This window comes from Aquarana catesbeiana, linkage group LG02, assembly GCF_042186555.1.
Source record: "Aquarana catesbeiana isolate 2022-GZ linkage group LG02, ASM4218655v1, whole genome shotgun sequence".
In the NCBI taxonomy this organism is placed as follows: Eukaryota; Metazoa; Chordata; class Amphibia; order Anura; family Ranidae; genus Aquarana; species Aquarana catesbeiana.
In genome coordinates, this window is record NC_133325.1 from 455,339,362 (window position 1) to 455,364,220 (window position 24,859).

A 24,859-nucleotide genomic window follows, 5' to 3' on the forward strand; every position below is an offset into this window, starting at 1 on the left:
CAGGTGGTTTGTTCTGTTTCATTGCCTTAGTAATTACCACAGCCATTTCATCTGAGGGAAATCCTGAAAACATGACCTGTTGGGGCACCTTGAGGACTGGAGTTGGGAAATACTGGATTATTCAACACCGCATAAGATTGTATTGGGGAGTCATTACTCCTCTTTTGTAGATTCAGGCTGCTTATCACAAGTCTGGTACCACATGCAGTAAATAATTGTAAGCAAGGATTATACTGAGCCCTGCAGCACAGAAGTTATCGACACGGATGTCCTGTTTTCCCCGATCATATGACAGATTCAGTTCACACACTGTGCTATGGTTATATACAGTATACAAAAGCCTGTCAGATGTTGTTGAAGGATCCTATTTAAAGATGTTACTTTGCTGCCCCCTAATGGGATCCATCTAATTTCCATTATATGAAAACCATACTGGGTCTTGTGTATACGAGTGTCTCTTATCACACCATATTCCAGTTGATCTTTTCTATTGCAGGTTAGAAAATAAAATAATTTGTTGGGTCATTGGGCACATCAATGTTTTCCTTGATAATGTCATCATACATGAGATACATTTGGTATAGTGTCCTGTTAACATCCTGATGCAGCTACACTCAAATTTAATAGAATGTTTAGCAAAAAACTGACGTTTATAGTTGGGCCCACAAATCTATGATTGGCAGATGGAAGAGGAATGCGAAGTGTCGCACAGCACATTTTACATAAAGTATTATGTCACAGAACACATAGGTGCAGGAACCATGATCTTGGCTGTCATGCACCATCATCCTCTCGGCACAATACCGCACACCTCTATTGCACCAAATATTATATATATATATATATATATATATATATATATATATATATATATATATATATATATATATATATATATGAAAAATTATTTAGCACAAAGTGTGTAACTTTTTTGCCACATTTTAAACATTTGGTGCACTGATTGCATCTTCCTGTTTAAACATTTTGCCCCATTCCATAAATCTGTGCTGGTGCACTAAATATTTGGCACACCAACAATTGTTTATTGGGCTCAGTGTTTTTACTACCAAATCGTGGCTACACATATGTGATCTACTTCTCTTTATTGCTACTATTACATCAATTCACTACAGTCTGCATAGGCATTTTACACCTGGTATCTATACAACTGTATAATTTGTTTAAAGTGGCTGTCACTAAAATCAGTCTTCACAACTAAGCTGTCCCTGCAAAGAAGACTTTGGGGTTGATTTACTAAAACCGGAGCCTGCAAAATCTGGTGCAGCTCTGCATAGAAACCAATCAGCTTCCAGATTTTATTGTCAAAGTTTAAGTGAACAAGCTAAAGTTAGAAGCTGATTGCCTACTATGCACAGCTGGACCAGATTTTGTACTCCCTAGTTTTAGTAAATCAACCCCATTGAATACTCACATGTTCTGTTCTTTGTGCTAACAATCTATGCAGAACTAATGCGAAAACACCTAGTGAAGAACCTGTAGAATTTCTAGTCCCCTGTGGCGCCAGTGGCTCCATCTGCTGGCCATCTGGGTAACCTAGGTGCCAGTGGGAGGAACAATAGCGTGCAACAGGGGAATAGCTTTGGTATCTCCTTTGCAGCAGTGCATAGACACACCCTGCACAGTAGAATCATAGTGCCCAGACACAGTTCTCAGTTGTCATGCAGCCATTGCCAAAATAATTCCTGCACTGAGGTGAAAGACATTTGATGGTTACATGCAGTTTTTCTTCAGCAAAAATGAGTATCTATTAGCTATACACTGGCTGTATAAATTTAACCTTAAACATTCCCTTGTTTTTTCTCCATTTTGGAAATGAGGGTCCAAAAAATATAACTGCAAAGCTGGTCCCTACAAAATAGTTTCAGACAACCTGGCTAAACCCCGTAAAAATGAATAACGCTAATAAAATAAGGATATGGTATGAACAGACATTTCATTTGTACTATATATGCAGAACCTTTGCAACTGAATATTATCTCTGCACTTACGCTTAAGCTACGTAACCATTTAGTTTTTTTTATATATACTGTGTGTGTGTGTGTGTGTGTATGTATATATATATATATATATATATATATATACACACACACATACACATTTCAGTCTGTAAATGTATTTTAGAAGACATTTTTAGTTGAATCCACGAACATAAAAAAACTGCAGTCCTGTTTTATGTGTAATGAAAAATCTGACTTAACATATTTTTATAGAAGGAGGAAGCTGAAGCTAGGGCTAGAGAAGAAGCAGAAAAGCAAAGACTGGAGAGAGAGCAGCATTTCCAGAGAGAAGAGCAGGAGCGCCTGGAACGGAAGAAGGTAACGAATGCTATGTTTTGCGCTGTTCTAATTATCACAGTTAAGCTACATCTTATGTGTGTTGTCTGAGTGAATAAGGCATGCATTTTGAAATTTGTCATTGCATATACAGTCAGGGCCGGTGCTAGACTGTTTTGCGCCCTAGGCAAGACCAGTTACTCTACCCCCCGAAAAAAGGATGAAAGAAGAGATGGGGGGGGGTCGGGGACCAGTGTGATCCCCAATATATCAGCAACAACAGACTAGTAATTGATTATGAATATGAAGTGAGTACACCCCTCACAAAATGTGAAAATGTCCATCATGGAGGAGAGGAAGAGGACTCCAGTGGCAACCTGTGAAGGCAATGCTGGAAAATAATGGTGGCCACAGAAAATATTGACACTTTGGGCCCAATTTGGACATTTTCACTTAGGGGTGTACTCACTTCTGTTGCCAGTGGTTTAGACATTAATTGCTTTGTGCTGAGTTATTTTGAGGGGACAGCAAATGTACACTGTTATACAAGCTGTACACTCACTACTTTACATTGTAGCAAAGTGTTATTTCTTCAGTGTTGTCACATGACAAGGTATAATAAAATATTTACAAAAATGTGATGGGTGTACTCAATTTTGTGAAATACTGTATATAGTCCTGTAAAAAAAGTAAGCACAACTCAGGGAAATTGTTATATTTTGAACAGGCAAATTATATTCATTTAAACAGTGCCAACGGCAGAGAGCTGATATTACACTCTGCAGAGCTCAGTGAGGAGAGGACTGAAAGCCACACCCCCTTGCACACAGCTTACAGGAACAGAGCTGAGGCTGTCAATTAGCTGGAGCTCCCTCCCCTGTCACCTTGTTTCTCTTGTTGTCAGGAAAATTTGTCAGAAGCCCTTCATGCTGATAGCAGAGGAACGAAGCAGCAGACAGAAATTACACTTAGTCCCGGTTCACACTTGTGTTTGGTGCGAGATCGCATGTGATTCGCACCACACTGCAGATCACATGCGATGTCTGTGCGATGCGATTTACACATTAAGGCTACTTTCACACTGAGGTGCTTTACAGACGCTACAGCGTTAAAAATAGTGCCTGTAAAGAGCCTCTCCTGTCTCTCCAGTGTGAAAGCCCGAGTGATTTCACACTGGAGCGGTGTGCTTGCAGAACGGTAAAAAAAGTCCTGCAAGCAGCTTCTTTGCAACGCTGTAGGAGTGCTGTATACACCGCTCCTAAAGCGCCCCTGCCTATTGAAATCAATGGGGCAGGACCGGCAAAGCGCCACTTGCGGGGATTAAAAGCGCTCCGCTAACGGCCAAATAGCGCATCTAAAATGACGGTAAAGCGCCGCTAAAAATAGCACCACTTTCACATTGGGGAGGATGGGCATCGGTGGTAAAGTAGCCTAAAGAAGGGTATGTTTTGTTCCTATTTCATATCTGAGGTTTACAACCACTTTAACTCATTGGAAGCATTACAGCATGTAAGAAAGGGTTGCCTCAACTTCAATTCCTTACATTTCACAATTCTTTTTTCTGCAGTTTGCAGTTTTGTTACTTGTACAGTTCAGCAAGGACATGTAACTGCATATAGAATAATAAGTTATAAGATTGCCTAAGGGTCGATTACTAAACTTGTAAATTAACTTAGAGGGAGTCCACCTGAAAAAAAATTATTAAAAGCCAGCAGCTACAAATACTGCAGCTGCTGACTTTTAATAAATGGACACTTACCTCCTGTCCCAGGGTCCAGCGATGTAGGCAGTCGAAGCCGTTCAATCGTTCGGCTGCTGCCGCCGCCATTCTCGGTGAGGGAATAAGGAAGTGAATCGTTGCGGCTTCACTTCCCGGTTCCCTACTGTGCATGCGCAAGACGCGCTGCACGTCCTAAGTGGACCCCGCTATCTCCTGATGATTTCTTACATTTCTTCTACTCTGGTGATTTCTTACATTAAACAGCACTGCTGCTATGCCTTTAATGTGATGTTTAACACTGAATGAATAATGTTTTTTTTACATATTTTAGCGCCTTGAAGAAATAATGAAAAGGACAAGAAAATCAGACACATCAGGCAAAGTGAGTACAAAAATATGTTTCATAATTTACTGAGAATAAATTACACAGCAAAGAGGATCAAATACTTTTCACTGTGATAAATCAATAAAAGGCAAGATGTCTTGCACTGACAGAATGAACAGAAGAACTTTGGATTGAAAAATAGGAATTGTGGTGAAAACTTGGTCTCGTAATTCAGTAAAATATAACTGCTCATGCTTGTGCATGAGGCAGTTCATATTGGTTATTAGAGACCTCTCTGCCTAGGAACCAGTATCGATCTACAAAAGGACGATCTACCCCTTAAATATCAGAAGACCCATAGAAAGCAGCTTGAGCTATGTGCGGTGGAGAGCTGCTTGTGCTGTGGTTGGGCATTTCTGTTATATAAGGTAGTGTGTACGGCTTGTCTGTAAAATATCTAGATGAATCATAAATGGTTAATGAATTAAGATGCAAAGGGAAAGAGCTGCCTGACTCTCACAGTGCTGTTTATCTTGGTTTGAGCTAATTGATCAAGGTTTTAAAAGATATTCAATCAATTGCTCCACTTGTGACGAGGGCAGTATGAGATTTAGGAGGGGCAACTGTTAAGTTACATCGATCCTCAGCCAAATGGATAAGTTCATTTGTAGAGCCAAATCATTATTCCTACCCCTCCTGAATCGTGTAGGAAAAAATTCAATAGAACTTTGAAATATATCTATTCAGCTTGTGGAAAGCATTTAATTCCATGGATTAAAATGAAGCACTAGAGAAGATAACTGCCGCATAGGCATGGTACTGCAATCAAAGATGGCTATGACATGTGTAAATGGGAAAGTTTTGCTGCAGAGGCCAGAAGGGCTGGAATGATGATTTTGAAAACAAAACTGTACTTATCTATTTCACAGAGGATGTCATGGCCAGATGTAATTTGATAAAGGATCTACTCCATTTTAAAAGGAGGTAATTGTTATAGATGCAATACAACTTTGCACCGTCTTAATTGTACCTTTTCAAACATAATAGCCTGAATTCACCAAAAGCATAACAAGTGAGGTATTTTCATTTCTGTGCGTTATTTGTTTATTTTCACTCTCAAAATTTTTTTGTTGAATTCACTAAAGGCATTGCTACATACATCAATTGACTTTACTACATGCAAGTTACTTTATCCATTTTCCAAGTATTTTGACTATTAGGCTACATTCACACTAGCAATTAAACCACCCATTCAGATTAAAAAAAAGAAATGAAAGGCAAAACATTTGTGTATAGATATAAAAAAAAATTATAAACACATTTTCCCCCATTTTTATAACTGATCACATCCCCGCTTTTCAGCTGCATAAGAGCTAGGGGGTGTAGAAACAGCAGTACACTGATTTTCCCAGTGAATGGCTGTGCGGGGGGGGGTCAGGACAAAACTGATCATTGGAGGAGAGCAGGCTAGAGAACTGACCACAGTGTGTTCTGCTTAGTGTGGTCAGTTTTTAATAGGAAAGCAAAGGGACTGTCAGGAACACCAGGGATTTCACACAAAGGAAGCAATGCAAAGCGAACAGGATACTTTTTCATACAAACACATGGTATAGCAGGCACATCAGGAATATGGAATGTTGGGTTTACATACTCTTTAAGGCCAGTGTGAATTCTGATTTCTGCTGCAATTTTAAGCGGCTAGGTGTGGCTGCCAGCCCCGTTCACTATGACAGGTTACCTACCGGTGGACTCAGCTATTTGTGGATCTCCACACAACCATTTTGTGTGCATCCAGCAGCAATCACCGCAGGTATTCACTGGCTGTGCAGAGAGCCACGAATAGCTGCATCCACTGGTGACCTGTCACTATAGTGAACGGGGCTGGTGAGCCACAGTAGGAATCAGAAGATTCCTGCCGCTACAATTTGCACCAGCCTTATGGCCCATACACACGATCCGAATATCGTACGACCGTTCTCGCTTAATAGTCGCAAGTAGATATAGCTATATAGTAGATATTCGCAAGAATAGCTAAATAAAGTCACGAAAATTCTCGTACGACAGACAAAAAAATCGGAAGTGATGTCATGTGTTGTAATGTATTTGTATTGTATTTTCGGACGACAACTATACTGACTAAACGAAAATCATACGATCTGGAATCGTACGAGGAAATTTTTCGGGTATGTCCGATCGAATAATATCAGATGAACGGTCGTGATCGACTGTCGAAAGCAGTGTACACACGATCCGAATATTGTACAATCCTTCCTCGGACAACCGTTTTCGTACGATATTCGGATCGTGTGTACGGGCCATAAATCATCAATGTGAATGCAGCCTTAAGCCCCATACACACGGTCAGAAAATCGTACGAAAAATACCGTTTTTGGAGCGATTGTACAATAATCTGATTGTTAGTACAGAGATTTCGAGAGCCGATCAGGACAGTTCATCCAATATTATTTGATCGGACGTGCACGAAAAAAAATTTGTACAATGCCAGATTGTACAATTTTCGTTTAATCAGTACAGTTGTCATTCAAAAATGCAATACAAATACATTACAACACATGACATCACTTCCAAATGTTTATTCTGTCGTACGAGAATTTTTGTGACTTTAGTAAACTCTTCAGGTTCGATCTGAGGTTAGCATGCAAAAAAAAAAAAACGAACGCTCATTCGTCCGATAATCTCATTGTGTGTTAGAGGGAGATCTTTCCTATCTTCTTGCTGGCACACAGAGCAATAATGCTAATGCGCATGGGGTTATTAGGGTGTGCCCAGGCATATCCAGCACGCCTATGACCAGGCATTAAAATCAATTTAATTCAATGTCACTATCATTTTGCTCCTTGAAATAAATAAGGTGCCTATTAAGGAAAGCCGAAAAAAACAGCCATTTAAAGTGATAATAAAATACCTAGTAAGATGAGACTTTTAAAGAACCTACAAGTAAAATAACTCCTGTGACTTTAATAAGCATGGTTAATAAATACTATTGCAACCATGTTATGCATTAATTCACAGTTTGTATTTTGTCTCTTGCAGAAGAAGGAAGATAAGCAAACTATGAATGGAAAAGAGACCAAACAAGAATCTACTCCAGTCAAAGGTAATCTGAATACTAAACCAGGGGAAGGAACCTATTAGAACCTGCCTCCACCCCCTCTGATTCATAGCTTCATATACAATACAGTATATCTAAATTTAGGCCAGCCATACATGATTCTAACCATTAAAGGGGTTGTAAAGGTAAAACTTTTTTCCCCCCCAATGCATTCTATGCACTAAGGTGAAAAAACATCCGACAATACTGCCCGCCCCATCCCCCCCGTTTTACTTACCTGACCCCTCAAAAGTCCCGCGCTCGCCCCCGACATCCTCTTCGCCGCTCAGCCTGGCCGTTGATTGGCTAGAGTGGATGGATTGAAAACAGCGCAGCCATTGGCTTGCGCTGCTGTCAATCACATCCATTGACGCGGGGGCGGGGCCGAGTGATACAGTGAGCGGCTATAGCCGCCGGCTGTATCACGGGAGCGCGCCCGCAAGCACTCAACACCATGTGAGGGAGCTCGCATGAAGGTGTTGAGTCCTTGCGGGGGGGAGCCGAGACAGCTGCCGAGGGACCCCAGAAGAGCAGGTTCGGGGCCACTCTGTGCAAAACGAGCTGCACAGTGGAGGTAAGTATAATATGTTTGTTATTTTTTTTTTTTAATTATCTTTAGTGATCCTTTAATGGGCAGGCTGAATGTACCAAGTTGATTGATCGATCAACTTGGGTACAACCAGTCTGCCGGATTCGCTTCCAATTATCGCAAGCGGCTGCTATAGCCACGAGCAATAATCGCTGATTTCTCCCAGCGGGGACGGCTTCCCCCACCTGCTCATGCTGGAAGAAGACAATGGCCAAGCAGCAGGGATTGCCCTGTCAGTTTTGGGGAAATCGTGCAAATTTCTTTCCTGCAACCCATGGCTGTAGGAAAGAAATTTGCACTGTCTATGGCCATGTATACATGGCTTAAATTCCGTTTGATTGGATTAAATTTGAGCCATGGATGGCCCTGCCAGCACCACCCTGCCTGACAAAAGTCGTTTTAAAATTGTACTGGGCTGGGTGGAAAATTATCAGCTGCACAGTGACTGCATGCTATTAGACACAGTCACTGTTCAGGTATTCAGACAACTGTGGGTACTGCAGCTGTCTGGATACAATAGCCAGCAATCTATTTATCAATTTTCTCTCAGTAAGCCTGCGGGCCAAATAAAAGAGCACTAAATCTGACTTGGCTTTAGTATCTGCTAAAAGTACATTATTGAGCAAGATTAAATATTGCTTTTCTTTTTCTTGCATTATCTATAGCGGAAACAGTACCCACTGATGTTATCATGAAGATTGAGCTTCCAGAGAAGAAGGTGGTGAGAATACAAGACAGGAATGCAGCATCTGACATATCTCAGGGGTTAGTCTAAACGCAGATATATTTAAAAAAATAATGTAATTACATTATTAGTATTTGAAGTTCTATTAAATGGTGCATTCACAGTAAACTATGGAGCATGGATGGAGGAATTCAGTTACCACATTACAATGTTTTCTCCTCACTCAAGCATTTCACTTTAACCACTTCAGCCCCAGAAGGATTTACCCCCTTTCTGACCAGAGCACTTTTTGCGATAAGGCACTGCGTTGATTTAACTGACAATTGCGCGGTCGTGCGACGTTGTACCCAAACAAAATTTACGTCCTATTTTTCCCACAAATAGAGCTTTCTTTTGGTGGTATTTGATCACCTCTGCGGTTTTTATTTTTTGCTCTATAAACAAAAAAAGTGCGACAATTTTGAAAAAAAACACATTATTTTTTAATTTTTGCTATAATAAATATCCCCCAAAAATATATAAAAAAAAATATTTCCTCAGTTTAGGCCGATATGTATTCTTCTACATATTTTTGGTAAAAAAAATCGCAATAAGCGTATATTGATTGGTTTGCGCAAAAGCTATAGCGTCTACAAAATGGGGGATAGTTTTATGGCATTTTTATTTTTAAGTTTTTTTTATTAGTAATGGCGGCTATCTGTGATTTTTTTTTTTTTTTTTTTTTAATCGGGACTGCGACTTTATGGCGGACACATCAGACATTTTTGACACTATTTTGGGACCGTTGTCATTTATACAGTGATCAGTGCTATAAAAATGCATTGATTGTTCTGTAAATGACACTGGCAGTGAAGGGGTTAACCACTAGGGGGCCATGAAGGGGCTAAGTGTGTCCTAGGGAGTGATTCTAACTGGGGGGGGAGGGGCTACAACACACGACAGCGATCACTGCTCTCGATGACAGAGAACAGTGATCTCTGTCCTGTCATTAGGCAAAAGGGGGAAATGCTTTATTTACAAAAGCATCTCCCCATTCTACCTCTCCGTGACACGATCGCGGGCACCGACTGACATAGAGTTTGCGGGACCCACGGTCACGGAGAACGCGATGGGCGCGTGCGAGACCGCAGCGCCTCTTCTACCAGTACGCCCTTTTGCCCACCAGCGCCATTTTGCCGACCGTATATTGGTGTACGCTGGTCGAGAAACGGTTAAAGTGGTAGTAAACGTTAAAATAAAAAAAATAATAATAATCCCCTGAAAGGTAAAGGCATAATGTGCTCATATGCATCACATACTAGCACATTATGAAAGACTTAACTTGAAACAAAGCCCTCCAGCGGCACACTGACAGGGCTTCCATCTTCACCCAGTCTTCCTTCCGGGTTCGTGGGCTGCAGGTGCTTGAATGGCCGAGATGCAATGATGTTACTCCCGCTCATGTGCCGCAACACAGAGCTCTGAAGGGACGATACTGATTTGCCGTCCCTTCAGAGCGCATGCGTCTGTGACATCACCGGCTGCTGCTGCTCACTACAAAATCTTCTAAGCAGTGCACGTTTAGGAGATATTAATTTCTTTCTCGAACATCACGGGACACAGAGCCACAGTAATAACTGATGGGTTATGTAGGTACCATTGGGTATTGGACACTGGTCACACCCTAAGCAGGAAGTTCAACCCCCTATATAATCCCTCCCCTTCCAGGGATACCTCAGTTTTTACGCCAGTGTCTTAGGTGTTGGACGTGTAAAGATGTCCTGTGCTGATGCTCCAAAGGGAATATCCTGATATCCTATACTGGGGCAAGCCAGGCGAACCGGATCCATTTAAAGTGTCCTTTCATGGCCGAATTGGATGGTACCCGGGCCTCGTGTCTGAAGAAACGAGGTTTTACCTGTAACGCTTCTCTTTTTAGAGAGCTGGACCCCGCAGATCAGAAAATGGCTTTAAATCTCCTAATTTCTGTCTGGGTGCTTTACAGGGCCAGAACTGCAGGATCCCCCTATTTGTAGGGGGCCCCAGTCTGACGTTTTTTTTTAAACGGAGCCCACCGTGAGAGGTGAAGATTGGGTCTGTGTATACAGAACCCTGCGGCTGGATAAGGTAAGAGGAGATTCCACAGATTTTTTTAATTCTAGTAGGTTTTTCTCCTTTAAGGTAAATGCATGCTATGCCTATTGTGACCAACGGGGGCTGCCAAGAGCACATACCTTCTCATGCTGATCTGTCTCAGCGTTCAACGCTGCACAGGTCCTCCGGCAGGCTCCAGGTAGGATGGGATGGGGGTTTTTTTCCTCTGGAATATTCCCCCCAGGCTAGGGGGAGGCTACAGATAGGCTGTAAGGCGGTTTTAACCCTCGCTGCCGCCGCCGCCATTGCACATGCAGGCCCCATCACTGCCGGCCTCCTCCTTCTTCCTCCACCCCCAGCCTTCCTCCATGCTTGTCCCAGAAGGGTCGGCTTGCGCGGGAAGCGCTCGTTTTTGAAAACGAAGGGGGGGGGGGAGCGTCAGCACAGCGTCAGCGTGCTCAGACGCCCACAGTGCCAGAGGCATGGCTATTTAAAGCACACTTTACAGGTGCTCTGAGCCTTTGGAGGGACACAGAGCTGACGGTCACATGTAAGATGGGACACAGGCATTCTCCTAGGCTGCATTTACTAAGGGAACACCAGACTGGGCATTTGGTAGCAAGGCTTGCCGGACTACATCACTCAGCAGTCAGTGTTCATTTTTGGATACCTCACACCTTGTTGCTTTGCACTATGGGTAGAAGAGGTTCAAGTACCCCCACTACTACCAGAGACACTAGGGGATCTCGTTCAGGTTCTGAGAACCCCCTGTCTGCTACATCCTCCCCCCCCCCCCCCGAGGGGCCAGGGACGGCTGGTCAGGGAGAGCCGTTGGGGTCAAGGGCTGTACCTGCTTCTGGCACTTCAGTCCCTGTATACATTACACAAGAGGTTTTTTCCTCAACCATTACTGGGTTAGAGGAAAGATTAATGATCGTGATTACTTCATCACTCAGTGGAAAGAAACGTACTAGGCCTTCCTCTGTTTCCCATGACCCTCAGGTAAAGGAGCTCTGGGATAAAGGAGACGAATCCCTTTCAGAGGATCAGAATGGGACAGATGATTCCTCTTCGGAGGAATCAGGTGGAGAGGGACCCTCTTCGGCTTCCCAAGAGGAGAAAGTCTTAGTACAGATCCTTACTGGATTGGTCCGCTCCACATTTAAGTTGCCCGTACCCGAATCTGTTAAGGAATCCTCTTCTTTTTTTGGGGTTGGCTGAAACCCTCTCAAACAGCACATGCTTTTCCTGTTCATAATTTACTTGAAAAGCTCCTTTATTCTGAGTGGGATCACCCAGATAAGCGATTTCTTCCGCCAAAAAAGTTTTCAACACTTTATCCTATGGAAGAAAAATGTATTAAGATGTGGGGAATGCCGGCCATTGATGCGGTCATTTCCTCTGTAAAAGTCTGACTTGTCCTGTAGACAATGCTCAGATGCTCAGGGATCCTGTGGATAAAAAGATGGAATCCTTATTAAAGGATGTTTTTTCCTTAGCAGGATCAGTGGCTCAACCTGCAGTAGCAGCGATTGGAGTCTGTCAATACTTAAGAGACCATGTTAACCAGGTCAGCAAAGTTTTACCTGAGGAGCAGGCCCAGGGGTTCGCTAACCTTCCAGCGGCCTTATGTTATGTTGTTGACGCCATAAGAGATTCTATCATGCAAACCTCTCGTCTTTCACTTGGGTTGGTACATATGCGTAGGATCTTATGGTTGAAAAATTGGTCAGCCAAAGCACCATGTAAGAAGCTGTTGGCTGAGTTTCCTTTTCGTGGTGCAAGGTTGTTTGGAGAAGACTTGGATAACTATATCAAGAGAATCTCTTGTGGGAAAAGCACTCTATTACCTGTTAAGAAGAAGAGTAAGCATCCCTCTTTCAAACTGACTCTTTCCCCAGCGCCAGGGGCTTCAGCCTCCAGGCAGTTACGACGGCCTCCTCCGTCTGGGGCAAGAAACAAGAGTCAACCCCAGGGACAAAAGAAGTCCTGGGGGAAGAAGTCTTCTAGACAAGACACTAAGGCCCCTTCATGAAGAGGCGCCCCCGCTCGCTCGAGTGGGGGGAAGACTGCTACAGTTCTCAAAGCTCTGGCAGGAGGACTTCCAGGACAGATGGGTAATCTCCACGATAACCTTAGGGTACAAGCTGGAGTTCCAAGAATTTCCCTCTCCTCGTTTCCTCAGATCAAGTGTCCCCAGAGACCCAGAGAAGAAGCAGTCGCTCCTTCTAGCGTTAGAGCGACTTTTGTCGCAAGAGGTCATTATGGTGGTTCCCACAAAGGATCAAGGATTGGGCTTCTATTCCAACCTTTTTACGGTCCAAAAACCAAATGGGGATGTCAGACCCATTCTGGATTTAAGAGATCTGAATCAATTCCTAAGGATACAGTCCTTCCGCATGGAATCAATTCGGACAGTAGTCTCCATCCTGCAGGGAGGAGAATTTTTGGCATCGATAGACATCAGAGATGCATACCTACATGTGCCTATTTTTCCTGCTCATCAGAAGTTTCTACGCTTCGAGGTAGGAGGGCGCCATTTCCAGTTTGTGGCTCTGCCTTTTGGGATAGCCACTGCACCTCGAGTGTTCACAAAGATCTTGGCTCCTCCTCTGGCCAGATTAAGGGCTCAGGGTATAACTGTCATAAGCATACCTAGACGACCTGCTCTTGATAGACCGGTCGGTAGCTTCCTTGAACGGGAACTTGAGGACCACGGTCAAGTATCTGGAACATCTAGGTTGGATCCTCAACCTAGAAAAATCTTTCCTAAAACCAGTAAGAAGACTGGAGTATTTGGGTCTGATCATAGATACAAGCCAGGAGAAAGTATTTCTTCCTCAGGCAAAGATCACTGCTTTAAGGGAGCTGATTCTGACATTCAGGACCAAGAAGGGTCCTTCTGTCCGCCTTTGTATGAGGCTGCTGGGGAAGATGGTGTCTTCATTCGAAGCAGTTCCTTATGCTCAGTTCCATTCAAGACTACTGCAACACAGTATTCTGTCGGCCTGGAACAAGAAGGTTCAGGCATTAGACTTTCCGATGCACCTGTCGCATGCGGTGCGTCAGAGCCTCAATTGGTGGCTCATACCCGAAAACCTGCAGAAGGGGAAATCCTTTTCTACCGGTTACCTGGATGGTGGTAACAACAGATGCCAGTCTGTCAGGTTGGGGAGCAGTTCTGGAACAGTCTGCAATCCAGGGGCTATGGTCCAAGACCGAGAGGACCTTGCCCATTAACATTCTGGAGATCCGGGCGGTATACCTAGCCCTAAAAGCCTGGACTATCAGGCTACAGGGTTGCCCGGTCGGGATCCAGTCCGACAATGCCACAGCAGTGGCTTATGTCAATCATCAGGGAGGCACCCGGAGCCGAGCTGCTCAAAAGGAGGTGAACCAGATCTTGGTCTGGGCAGAGATGCATGTGCCATGCATATCGGCAGTTTTCATTCTAGGGATAGAGAACTGGCAGGTGGACTATCTAAGTCGCCAGCAGTTACTCCCAGGGGAATGGTCTCTGCACCCCGACGTCTTTTGGGCCATATGCCAAAGATGGGGGTCCCAGATGTAGATCTCTTTGCATCCCGATTCAACAAAAAGATAGATTTGTGGCAAGAACAAAGGATCCTCTTGCATGCGGGACAGATGCGTTGGTGAATCCGTGGCATCGTTTCTCACTGATTTATGCATTCCCGCCTATTCTGCTACTGCCACGACTCCTTCGCAGGATAAGGCAGGAAAGGAAGTCAGTACTTCTGGTGGCCCCCGCTTGGCCCAGAAGGACTTGGTATGCCGAAATAGTAAGGATGACGTTGGGTTCCCCGTGGACCCTACAGGTACGCCTAGACCTGTTATCTCAAGGTCCATTGTTCCATCCTGCCTTACAAACCCTAAATTTGACGGTTTGGCTATTGAGACCAATGTTCTGAAGAGTCGTGGGCTGTCAGGTCCTGTCATATCTACCTTGATCAATGCAAGGAAGCCAGCTTCCAGAATGATTTATCATAGAGTCTGGAAAGCTTATGTATCCTGGTGTGAATCCAGGGGTTGGCATCCCAGAAAATATGTCATAGGTAGAATTCTTGATTTTCTACAATTAGGATTAGAGATGAAGCTGGCCTTGAGTACCATCAAGGGCCAGGTCTCAGCCTTATCAGTATTGTTTCAACGGCCACTTGCTTCGCATTCTTTGGTCCGAAACTTTATGCAGGGGGTGATGCGTCTTAATCCTCCGGTTAAGGCGCCCCTAAACCCCTGGGACTTGAACTTGGTTCTGGCGGTGTTACAGAAACAGCCTTTTGAACCAATATGTCAGATTCCTTTGGTCTTGCTGACGAGGAAACTAATTTTTCTGGTAGCCATTTCTTCTGCTAGAAGAGTATCAGAATTAGCAGCTCTTTCCTGTAAGGAGCCTTATTTGATTGTACACAAGGATAGAGTGGTATTGCGCCCTCATCCTAGTTTTTTACCGAAGGTGGTTTCAGATTTTCATCTAAACCAAGACATTGTTCTGCCTTCCTTTTTTCCAGATCCCTGTTCTCCGGAAGAGAGGTCACTACATTCTTTGGATGTAGTAAGAGCAGTCAAGACCTGGAAGTATCTGCTCAAATTCGCAAAACGGATGTTTTGTTCGTGCTGCCAGAGGGTCCCAATAGAGGACAGGCAGCGTCAAAATCTACCATTTCTAAATCGATTCGACAATTGATTATTCAAGCTTACGGTTTGAAACAGAAGATTCCTCCGTTTCAGATCACGGCACATTCCACAAGGGCTATTAGTGCTTCTTGGGCGGTGCATCACCAGGCCTCTATGGCTCAGATCTGCAAGGCTGCAACCTGGTCTTCAGTTCATACATTCACCAGATTTTATCAGGTGGATGTGCGAAGGCATGAGGATATCGCCTTTGGGCATAGTGTGCTGCAGACAGCGGTACAGGGTCCTTAGGTCTGATTGCACCCTACTTGGTTGTGATCCCCCCCTCAGTTGGCATTGCTTTGGGACATCCCATCAGTTATTACTGTGGCTCTGTGTCCCGTGATGTTCAAGAAAGAAAATAGGATTTTTTATAACAGCTTACCTGTAAAATCTTTTTCTTTCGAAGGACATCACGGGACACAGAGGTCCGCCCCTCTTCTAATACACTTATATTGCTTTGCTACAAAACTGAGGTATCCCTGGAAGGGGAGGGATTATATAGGGGGTTGAACTTCCTGCTTAGGGTGTGACCAGTGTCCAATACCTAATGGTACCTACATAACCCATCAGTTATTACTGTGGCTCTGTGTCCCGTGATGTCCATCTAAAGAAAAGGATTTTACAGGTAAGTTATTATAAAAAATCCTATTTTTACCTACAGGTAAGCTTTATTATAAGCTTACATATAGGTAAAAATTAAATGCAGGAGTTTACTACCACTTTAAGTGATTGGCATAACAGAATGAATTCTTCTGATTTTGGTGAAGTGGGACAAGGCTTCATCACCTTATCTGCTGCTCAGAAGCCCAGCAGGAAGATTCTCTCCCACCCTAACTCAGTCATGGTATGTGATTAGCCTGGCCTGTGTCAGTGGGCTTTTGTTCACTTCAAGTGGGTTTTGCATTACCCTTACAAGTTTATGGGAATGCAAAACCCACTTGACGCAGGTCCAACTGCAGGTCAAATGCACTTGTGAATTAATTCTAAATGATCTGTCAAACATCACAAACTGACGTTAAAGTAGTGCCATCAGCACAAGCGCAAAGCCCATCGACACGGTCTTGTTCTTCTCCATGCTTGTTTTTTTTCAAAATGTATTCCCAGGAAGCATGCACTAGGGGGCGCCAAACAGCAATACAAGTTATGACAAGCTAATAGGTTAAACTCCTGTTTTAAAAAACAAAAAAACATAGAATGCATAAACGTCAATTTGCTAAGATTTATGAGTGTTTTTTTTTTATTGGGTTTTGCTGTTTTATCCTATGAGCGCTCATATTTTCTCACATATTTCTCATTAAATGTTCAATTCATTAGTATTACATAAGTGTGAAATTGAGATGAAAAGGATATTTGGTTACTGAAAGCGTTTTATATCCCACAAATTGCTAATTTGCTCATAATTTATATTATCACTCTCAAATAGTTTCTTTTTCTGCTTTACACAGTAGACATTTTTTTAGAATCCCAGTGTTAATACCAACCAGTGGTATTCGAACACATTGCAAAAAAACTTGTGTTAAGGTTTGTGAATTGACTTTTACTTGCAGGATATCTTGACAAATAATAATGGGACTTGGTCTAGGTGATATATCGAACTGATAAAAGCTTTAGTGAACTGAAACCAAGATTGAAAAAAAAGAGCAAATGAAGCACACCAATATAAATACAGCCGGCAATATGCTTTTGTGTGTTTACAATATCATGTTACACTGAGTGCTATCTTCTTTTTGATGGTTATGACCTGGTTTTCATGCGTATGTTATTTCACACTACACATACACATACATCCAAACTGCCCAAGGCTTTATTCACACGGCCTTAAAACAGGAGTTTTTAATTGTGGACCTGAACAACAGCTACATTGTTTTCAATGGAGCTAATCACACAGGTGTGTAAACATGAGCTGCTTTCAGATCCATAACACAGAATCCAAAAATCTTTGTCTAAGAACATGCAATTTACGTGCTTACGCATTTGTACGCGCATAAATGAAGTCTAAACAAAGGGGAAAATAAGTTACCTTTATGTACGTCTATGCATGTTTACGCATTTCTATGCATCTATACGCAAGTGTTTTACTGATCATTACATGAGAACTTTTCTCCTAGAAAACACGTATTAGAGTCCTTTCACACTGAGGCAGTTTTCAGGTGTTTTAGCGCTAGAAATAGCACCATTCATATGAATGGGCAGCGCTTCCGAAGCACCTGAAAAGCAATTCAGAAGCGCCGCAACACAGGCATTTTTAACCCCTTACTTGGGGTTTAAAGCGCCCCGCTACCGGACAAAAAGCGCCGCTTAAACAGCAGTAAAGCGTCGCTAAGACGAGCGGTACTGTACCGCTAAGGCACGGGCAGTCCTAGTGTGAAAGGGGTCTAATAAGCAGTAAAAATGTTATGGCCCTGTTAATGAAGGCTAATTAAGCAAACAAACATACTCTTTTTTTTCTTTACTCCTTTGCCAGTTATAGTAGCACACTAGAAAGTATGCAATTTGTATCAGAGATACCTAGCTAGGAGAAGGCCCCATGTCATTCCTATAACCCACTGGTGGGATTAGAGCTCCAGGTCGGGGAATACGGAAGAGCTGAAGTAAGTCTGTACTAAACAAATTTGCTGGGCCTGCTTTCCTCAAAATCCAATTTGATCTCTTGAATAAACATGTTCATTTTAGAATATATATATATATATATATATATATATATATATATATATATATATATATATATATATATATATATATACATACATACAAAAGTGAGTACACCCCTCACATTTTTGTAAATTTTTCATTATATCTTTTTATCTATTCATGTGACAACACTGAAGAAATGACACTTTGCTACAATGTAAAGTAGTGAGTGTACAGCTTGTATAACAGTGTAGATTTGCTGTCTCAAAAGTGAGTACACCCCTAAGTGAAAATGTCCAAATTGGGCCCAATTAGCCATTTTCCCTCCCCGGTGTCATGTGACTCGTTAGTGTTGCATGGTCTCAGGTGTGAATGGGGAGCAGGTTTGTTAAATTTGGTGTTATCGCTCGCACTCTCTCATACTGGTCACTGGAAGTTCAATGTGGTACCTCATGGCAAAGAACTCTCTGAGGATCTGAAAAAAAGAATTGTTGCTCTACCTAAAGATGACCTAGGCTATAAGAAGATTGCCAAGACCCTGAAACTGAGCTACAGCACGGTGACCAAGACCATACAGCAGTTTAACAGGACAGGTTCCACTCAGAACAGGCCTCACCATGGTCGACAAAAGAAGTTGAGTGCACATGCTCAGTGTCATATCTAGAGGTTGTCTTTAGGAAATAGATGTATGAGTGCTGCCAGCAATGTTAGAGGTTGAAGAAGTGGGGGGGTCAGCCTATCAGTGCTAAGACCATACGCTGCACACTGCATCAAATTGGTCTGCATGGCTGTCGTCCCAGAAGGAAGGCTCTTCTAAAGATGATGTACAACAAAGTACAGTTTGCCGAAGACAAGCAGATTAAGGACATGGATTACTGGAACCATGTCCTGTGGTCTGATGAGACCAAAATAAACTTATTTGGTTCAGATGGTGTCAAGCGTGTGTGGCGGCAACCAGGTGAGGAGTACAAAGACAAGTGTGCCTTGCCTACAGTCAAGGATGGTGGTGGGAGTGTCATGGTCTGGGGCTGCATGAGTGCTGCCGGCACTGGGGTGCTACAGTTTGAGGGAACCATGAATGCCAACATGTTCTGTGACATACTGAAGCAGAGCATGATCCCCTCCCTTCGGAGACTGGGCCGCAGGGCAGTATTCCAACATAACAACCCCAAACATACCTCCAAGACGACCACTGCCTTGCTAAAGAAGCTGAGGGTAAAGGTGATGGACTGGTCAAGCATGTCTCCAGACCTAAACCCTATTGAGCATCTGTGGGGCTTCCTCAGATGATAATCTGAGGACCGCATGGTCTCTAACATCCACCAGCTCCGTGATGTCGTAATGGAGGAGTGAAAGAGGACACCAGTGGCAACCTGTAAAGCTCTGGTGAACTTCATGCCCAAGAGGGTAAAGGCAGTGCTGGAAAATAATGGTGGCCACACAAAATATTGACACTTTGGGCCCAATTTGGACATCTGCACTTAGGGGTGTACTCACTTTTGATGCCAGCGGTTTAGCCATTAATAGCTGTGTGTTGAGTTATTTTGAGAGGACAGCAAATTTACACTGTTATACAAGCTGTACACTCACTACTTTACATTGTAGAAAAGTGTAATTTCTTCAGTGTGTCACATGAAAAGATATAATAAAAGATTTACAAAAATGTGAGGGGTGTACTCACTTTTGTGAGATACTGTGTATGTGTGTGTGTGTATATATATGTATATATATATATATATATATATATATATATATATATATATATGTGTGTGTATGTATGTATAAATATATATAGTGTGTGTGTGTATATATATATATATATATATATATATATATATATATATAGTGTGTGTGTGTATATAAAAAATATAGTAATATTATATACATATATACAGCGGGTAAAAGAAGTATTGAACACAACACCATTTTTCTAGGTAAATATATTTCTATGTTTCTAAAGGTGCTATTGGCATGACATTTTCACCACATGTCAGTAACAACCCATGCAATCCATACATGCATACAAAGAAACAAAAACAAAGGCATTCGGAAATTAAGTTTTGTCTAATAAAATGGAATGACACAGGGAAAAAAGTTTTGAACATGCTAACTGAATTTTATTTAATACTTGGTATAAACTCCTTTGTTGGTAATGGAAGCTTTAAGACGCAGGCTCCTGTATGGAGAAACTAGTCGCATGCATTGCTCAGGTGTGAATTTGGTCCATTCTTCCACACAAACAGTCTTCAAATCCTGAAGGTTTAGTGAGCCTCTTCTATGAACTCTGATCTTTAGTTCTTTCCATAGATTTTCTATTGGATTCAAGTCAGGTGATTGGCTGGGCCATTCTAGCAGCTTTATTTTCTTTCTTCAAAATCAATTGGGAGTTTCCTTGGCTTTGTGTTTGGGATCATTGTTTTCCTGAAATGTCCACCCTCATTTCATCTTCATCATCCTGGTAGATGGCAGCAGATTTTTATCAAGAATGTCTTGGTACATTTTTCCATTCATCCTTCCTTTAATGATATGAAGTTTGCCAGTACCGTATGCTGAAAAAGCGCCCCACACACCATGATGATCCCACCTCCAAACTTCACTGTTGGTATTGGGGTGTTTTTGGGGTGATGTGCAGTGCCATATGACTTCCAAACATAATGTGTATTATGGCATCCAAAGAGTTCAATTTTGCATACTTTAAACAAGCTGTTACCGATATGTGGTGAAAATTTCATGTCCATAGCACCTTTAGAAATATATTTACCTAGAAAAATGGTGAAATATATTAAAATGTAACAAGAAAGAAAGCAGGGGGGGGTTTACCCATCTAAATGTAAACCGTTCAATAAGATGATTCAATAAATAAGTACTAAGGCCTCATGCACACGAGACGCTGTTAAACACGCGTTCAGAGGCAGTTGGACACTTTTTTCAACTGCCCCTGAACCCATTCAATGTTATCCTATGCGTCCATGTACACTGTCTTGTTTTTTGGCGTTTTTAGGCAGTTGCGTTTAACCTCGTTTTTCCCGAAGCAAAAAAATGGGTTCAGACGCAAAAGTTTTCCACATTTCAGACGCCAAACGCGGCTAAATGCCGGTACCGCGTTTTGCCGCGTTTGTGTTTTATAAGTGTTTTTAACCGGTTCAATACAGGGCAATTTCACCCCCTTCCTTCCCAGGCCAATTTTTAGTTTTCAGCGCTGTCGCACTTTAAACGTCAATTGCGCGGTCGTGCAACGTTGTACTCAAAAAAAAATTCTTCCTTCTTTCACCACAAATAGAGCTTTCTTTTGGTGGTATTTGATTGCCTCTGCGGTTTTTATTTTTTGCGCTATAAACAAAAGAAGAGCGACAATTTTGAAAAAAACACAATATTTTTTACTTTTTGCTATAAAAAATATCCCAATTTTTTTTTTTAAAAACAAATTTTTTCCTCAGTTTCGGCCGATACGTATTCTTGTACATATTTTTGGTAAAAAAAATCGCAATAAGCGTATATTGATTGGTTTGCGCAAAAGTTATAGCGTCTACAAAATACGGGATAGATTTATGGCATTTTTAAAAAATATATATTTATTTATTTTTTTAGCGGCGATCGCGATTTTCTTTTCGTGACTGCGACATTATGGCGGACACATCGGACATGACACATTTTTGGGACCATTCACATTTATACAGCGATCAATGCTATAAAATTGCATTGATTACTGTGTAAATGTGACAGGCAGTGAAGGGGTTAACCACTAGGGGGCGGGGAGGGGTTAAGTATGTTTCCTAGGGAATGATTCTAACTGAAGGGGGAGGGGACGCTCAAGGGGAGGAGACCGATCAGTGTTCCTCCGTTCTGGGAACACAGATCGCTCTCCTCAGAGCTGACAGGCTGTGGATCTGTGTGTTTACACACACAGATCCACATGCCGGCCCGGTTAACGGGCAATCGCAGGGTGCCCGGCGGACTTTCGCGGCCGCCGGGCACACGCACCGGGTCCCGAGTAAAGCGGCGGGCGCGCGCGATCCCATCTGTGGACGTCATATGACTATGGCTGGGTATTGAAGTGGTTAAAGGAACCCTATTTTTTGGACCAGAAAACACAGAAATATGATGGTAAACTGCAGCAGAGAATGACATTTTGTGACCCGAATTTGGGGCCCTGTATCTCGGGGCCACTTGGTGCTAGAGGAACCACAAATTTGGTGTGCAAACACAATGGAACTAGCACTATAACATATCCAAAGTTGGGGTTCCTAGCACCAAGTGGCCCCGAGATACTGCCCCAAAGTTGGGTCGCAAAATGTCAAGCACTTTTCTGCAGCAGAGTATGACATTTTGCGACCCGACTTTGGGGCCCCATATCTTGGGGCCACTTGGTGCTAAGAACCCCAAATTTGGTGTGCAAACAGTGGAACTAACACTAAAACATAGTGGGTTGGGGTTCCTAGCACCAAGTGGCCCCGAGATACTGGCCCCAAAGTCGGGTCTCAAAATGTCATTCTCTGCTCTGCAATATGTTCAATATGGGATCCATTTCCAAAAAAAAAACACAGAAAGAAAGAGAGGCAAATGCAAGTATACAACTGCTCTCTCTGCTGCTGCTGTTTACTCTAATCAAAATGGCAGAAATAGTTAAAATTTATCATGCTTTCTGAGCTTGGGGAGGGTCTTTGTTATCTTAACTAAATGCTTCTAGACGCAAACGTGGCTAAACGCGGCAAAACAGGCGTTTCTAAATGCCAGTTTCAACTTTTAAAAACGTGTTCAGCAGAGTTTGCACCAGCGTCTCATGTGCATGAAGCCTAAAATACACTCACTGCAGTAGCAGGAAAGAAGGCATGTCAGTATGATGAGGTATCCTGGCTCTACAGTGCCATCTGGTGGATGGCGGCTGACCAGTGTGCAGAGATCGTCAGGCAAGCGGCTGGTGTGTCTGAAGAGTTGGACAGGGAAACTGGAGTGCTGGATAGGAAGGCTGTGTGAGCTGTCAGGCTATGTGGAACACAAGCTGCCCTCTGCAGTTGGTAAACATGAGCTTTCGGCAATACTCGGAAGCACTTGGGATGACATCACGGCGTTGGGTTTGGTTACGCTTTTTTGGGGCAATAGTGTTTGCCCCTTTGTCAAACCAAGAGGAGCTGCACCATCTTCTCACTCTTCTGGAACATTGTCCTTCCGGCACTCTTAAATACCCCCCCTCCCCCTTTTTCTAGATCCCCCCCCCCTATACTATCCATACCCATTGGATGCCGACAGCACTATAGCATATTCCTTTTCAAGGGTTAGCACCCCTGTCAGTTTTTTTTGCAGCTTCCCATTTGGAGAGTGAAAGAAAATCTCTCCAAAGAGAGGGAAATCCACTCATTTTACAGTTGTCACCCCAGGAAGTGCTGCCATTGGAAGACTGTTTTGGTGACAATCCCATGTTTGTATTGTTTCTCCCTAGAACAGTGGTGTCCTGGACAAATAGATATGCAGGGGCCCCAATACTCCATCCAAAACCCCTCAACATTTCATCCAAAAACTTAAGAAAAGCTGGACGTTAGATACATTTTAAAATACTGCAGTCATACTTTATATGTACTAATGTGATGTTGGCATAAAGCAACTCCTAATAAACTGTATATGTCTTTTTAATTTAGAGGCTCTCTGGTGAATGGGGTACAACCTTCCAAACAAGAAAATGGCTTCTCCTCCAAAGATTCATCTCCTGCATTTGAAGAGGTGATAACACTTTCTGATATCAGCAGTTCTAATGGAGAGAAGGGGATTCCACCTGCAGAACCAATTATCGCTTTTGGGGGAAAGGATTCATTTATTAAGAAGTCTGCTGTGCAGCCCCCTCAAGTAACAGGTAAGAGTCTTTCCAAGCAAACGGGGAAACCAATCAGTGACATGCTAATGTTGTGCAGCAAAATCTGCAGCTGGGAAAGTCAGACGCTTCGCCCAGTTAATGTACACTTTATTAGTCTCCCTAATTTCTGTGGAACACTCAAAAATTTAGGGCACTCGTCTCTGTAACATTTTCACATTTCCTTATAGTGTCAAATGGGAGCAGACTAGCCTTTGTTACATCAAGGAAGGGAGGAAAAAGGGAGGGAGGAAAAATACTTTTTATTCAATGGGCCTCATTTGCACCAAGCTGTGCAATATAGCAGTTTGCATTTGACAATCATTTTAAGCTGTCATATAAATAAATAAAAACACTGTACTTGTGTTTTATTTTTCAGCTTTCATAACTGAACAGGTTAAAGTGTATGTAAATCAATTTTTGTAAAGTTAAGGCTAAAGTGGGAAAGGGTTAGATCTATTGCCAAGCCTAACCCTTTTGTCAGGTTGCCTAGATGGAAAATTGGAGGGGAATGCAAACATTTTTGGTTGTCATCAGTGCAAGAAACGAGGGGATATCCTCCAGTGGGGACACTTCTCTAAGATAAGAATTCGGTTCACTTTTGAGAGATCTGATATAATTTCCTGTTGCGTTTCGAGGGAAATCTCCCCATTGGGTAGGGACACAGACAAAAAAAAAATAGCCTTTTACTTTCAGAAAGTTTTCTTTAGGTTAAAGCAAGGTAGAAACAAAAGAAAGTGGGCATTGCAGTGCCATCCAGGATAATACAAAAGTACAAGAGTTCAGTGCAAGAGAATGAACATCCAGCACATAGTGGTAACCTAATAATCCTAATATGGGAAACTTACCAACTTACATTAGACGTGAAAACATATAATTTGGCAGTACCATAG

General features: G+C 42.6%; 1 protein-coding gene across 3 annotated transcripts in view; it reads left to right on the forward strand.

Annotated features, from left to right (window-relative positions):
• MAP7D1 (MAP7 domain containing 1) overlaps positions 1–24,859 on the forward strand; it is a 162,977-nt gene that overhangs the window by 135,302 nt on the left and 2,816 nt on the right. For all 3 annotated transcript variants that reach the window (XM_073615611.1, XM_073615613.1, XM_073615612.1), the window contains 5 exons: positions 2,232–2,336; positions 4,346–4,396; positions 7,394–7,457; positions 8,706–8,805; positions 23,758–23,969. In XM_073615611.1, coding sequence (XP_073471712.1) covers positions 2,232–2,336; positions 4,346–4,396; positions 7,394–7,457; positions 8,706–8,805; positions 23,758–23,969 — 532 coding nt within the window. The remainder of the gene's footprint in view (positions 1–2,231; positions 2,337–4,345; positions 4,397–7,393; positions 7,458–8,705; positions 8,806–23,757; positions 23,970–24,859) is intronic.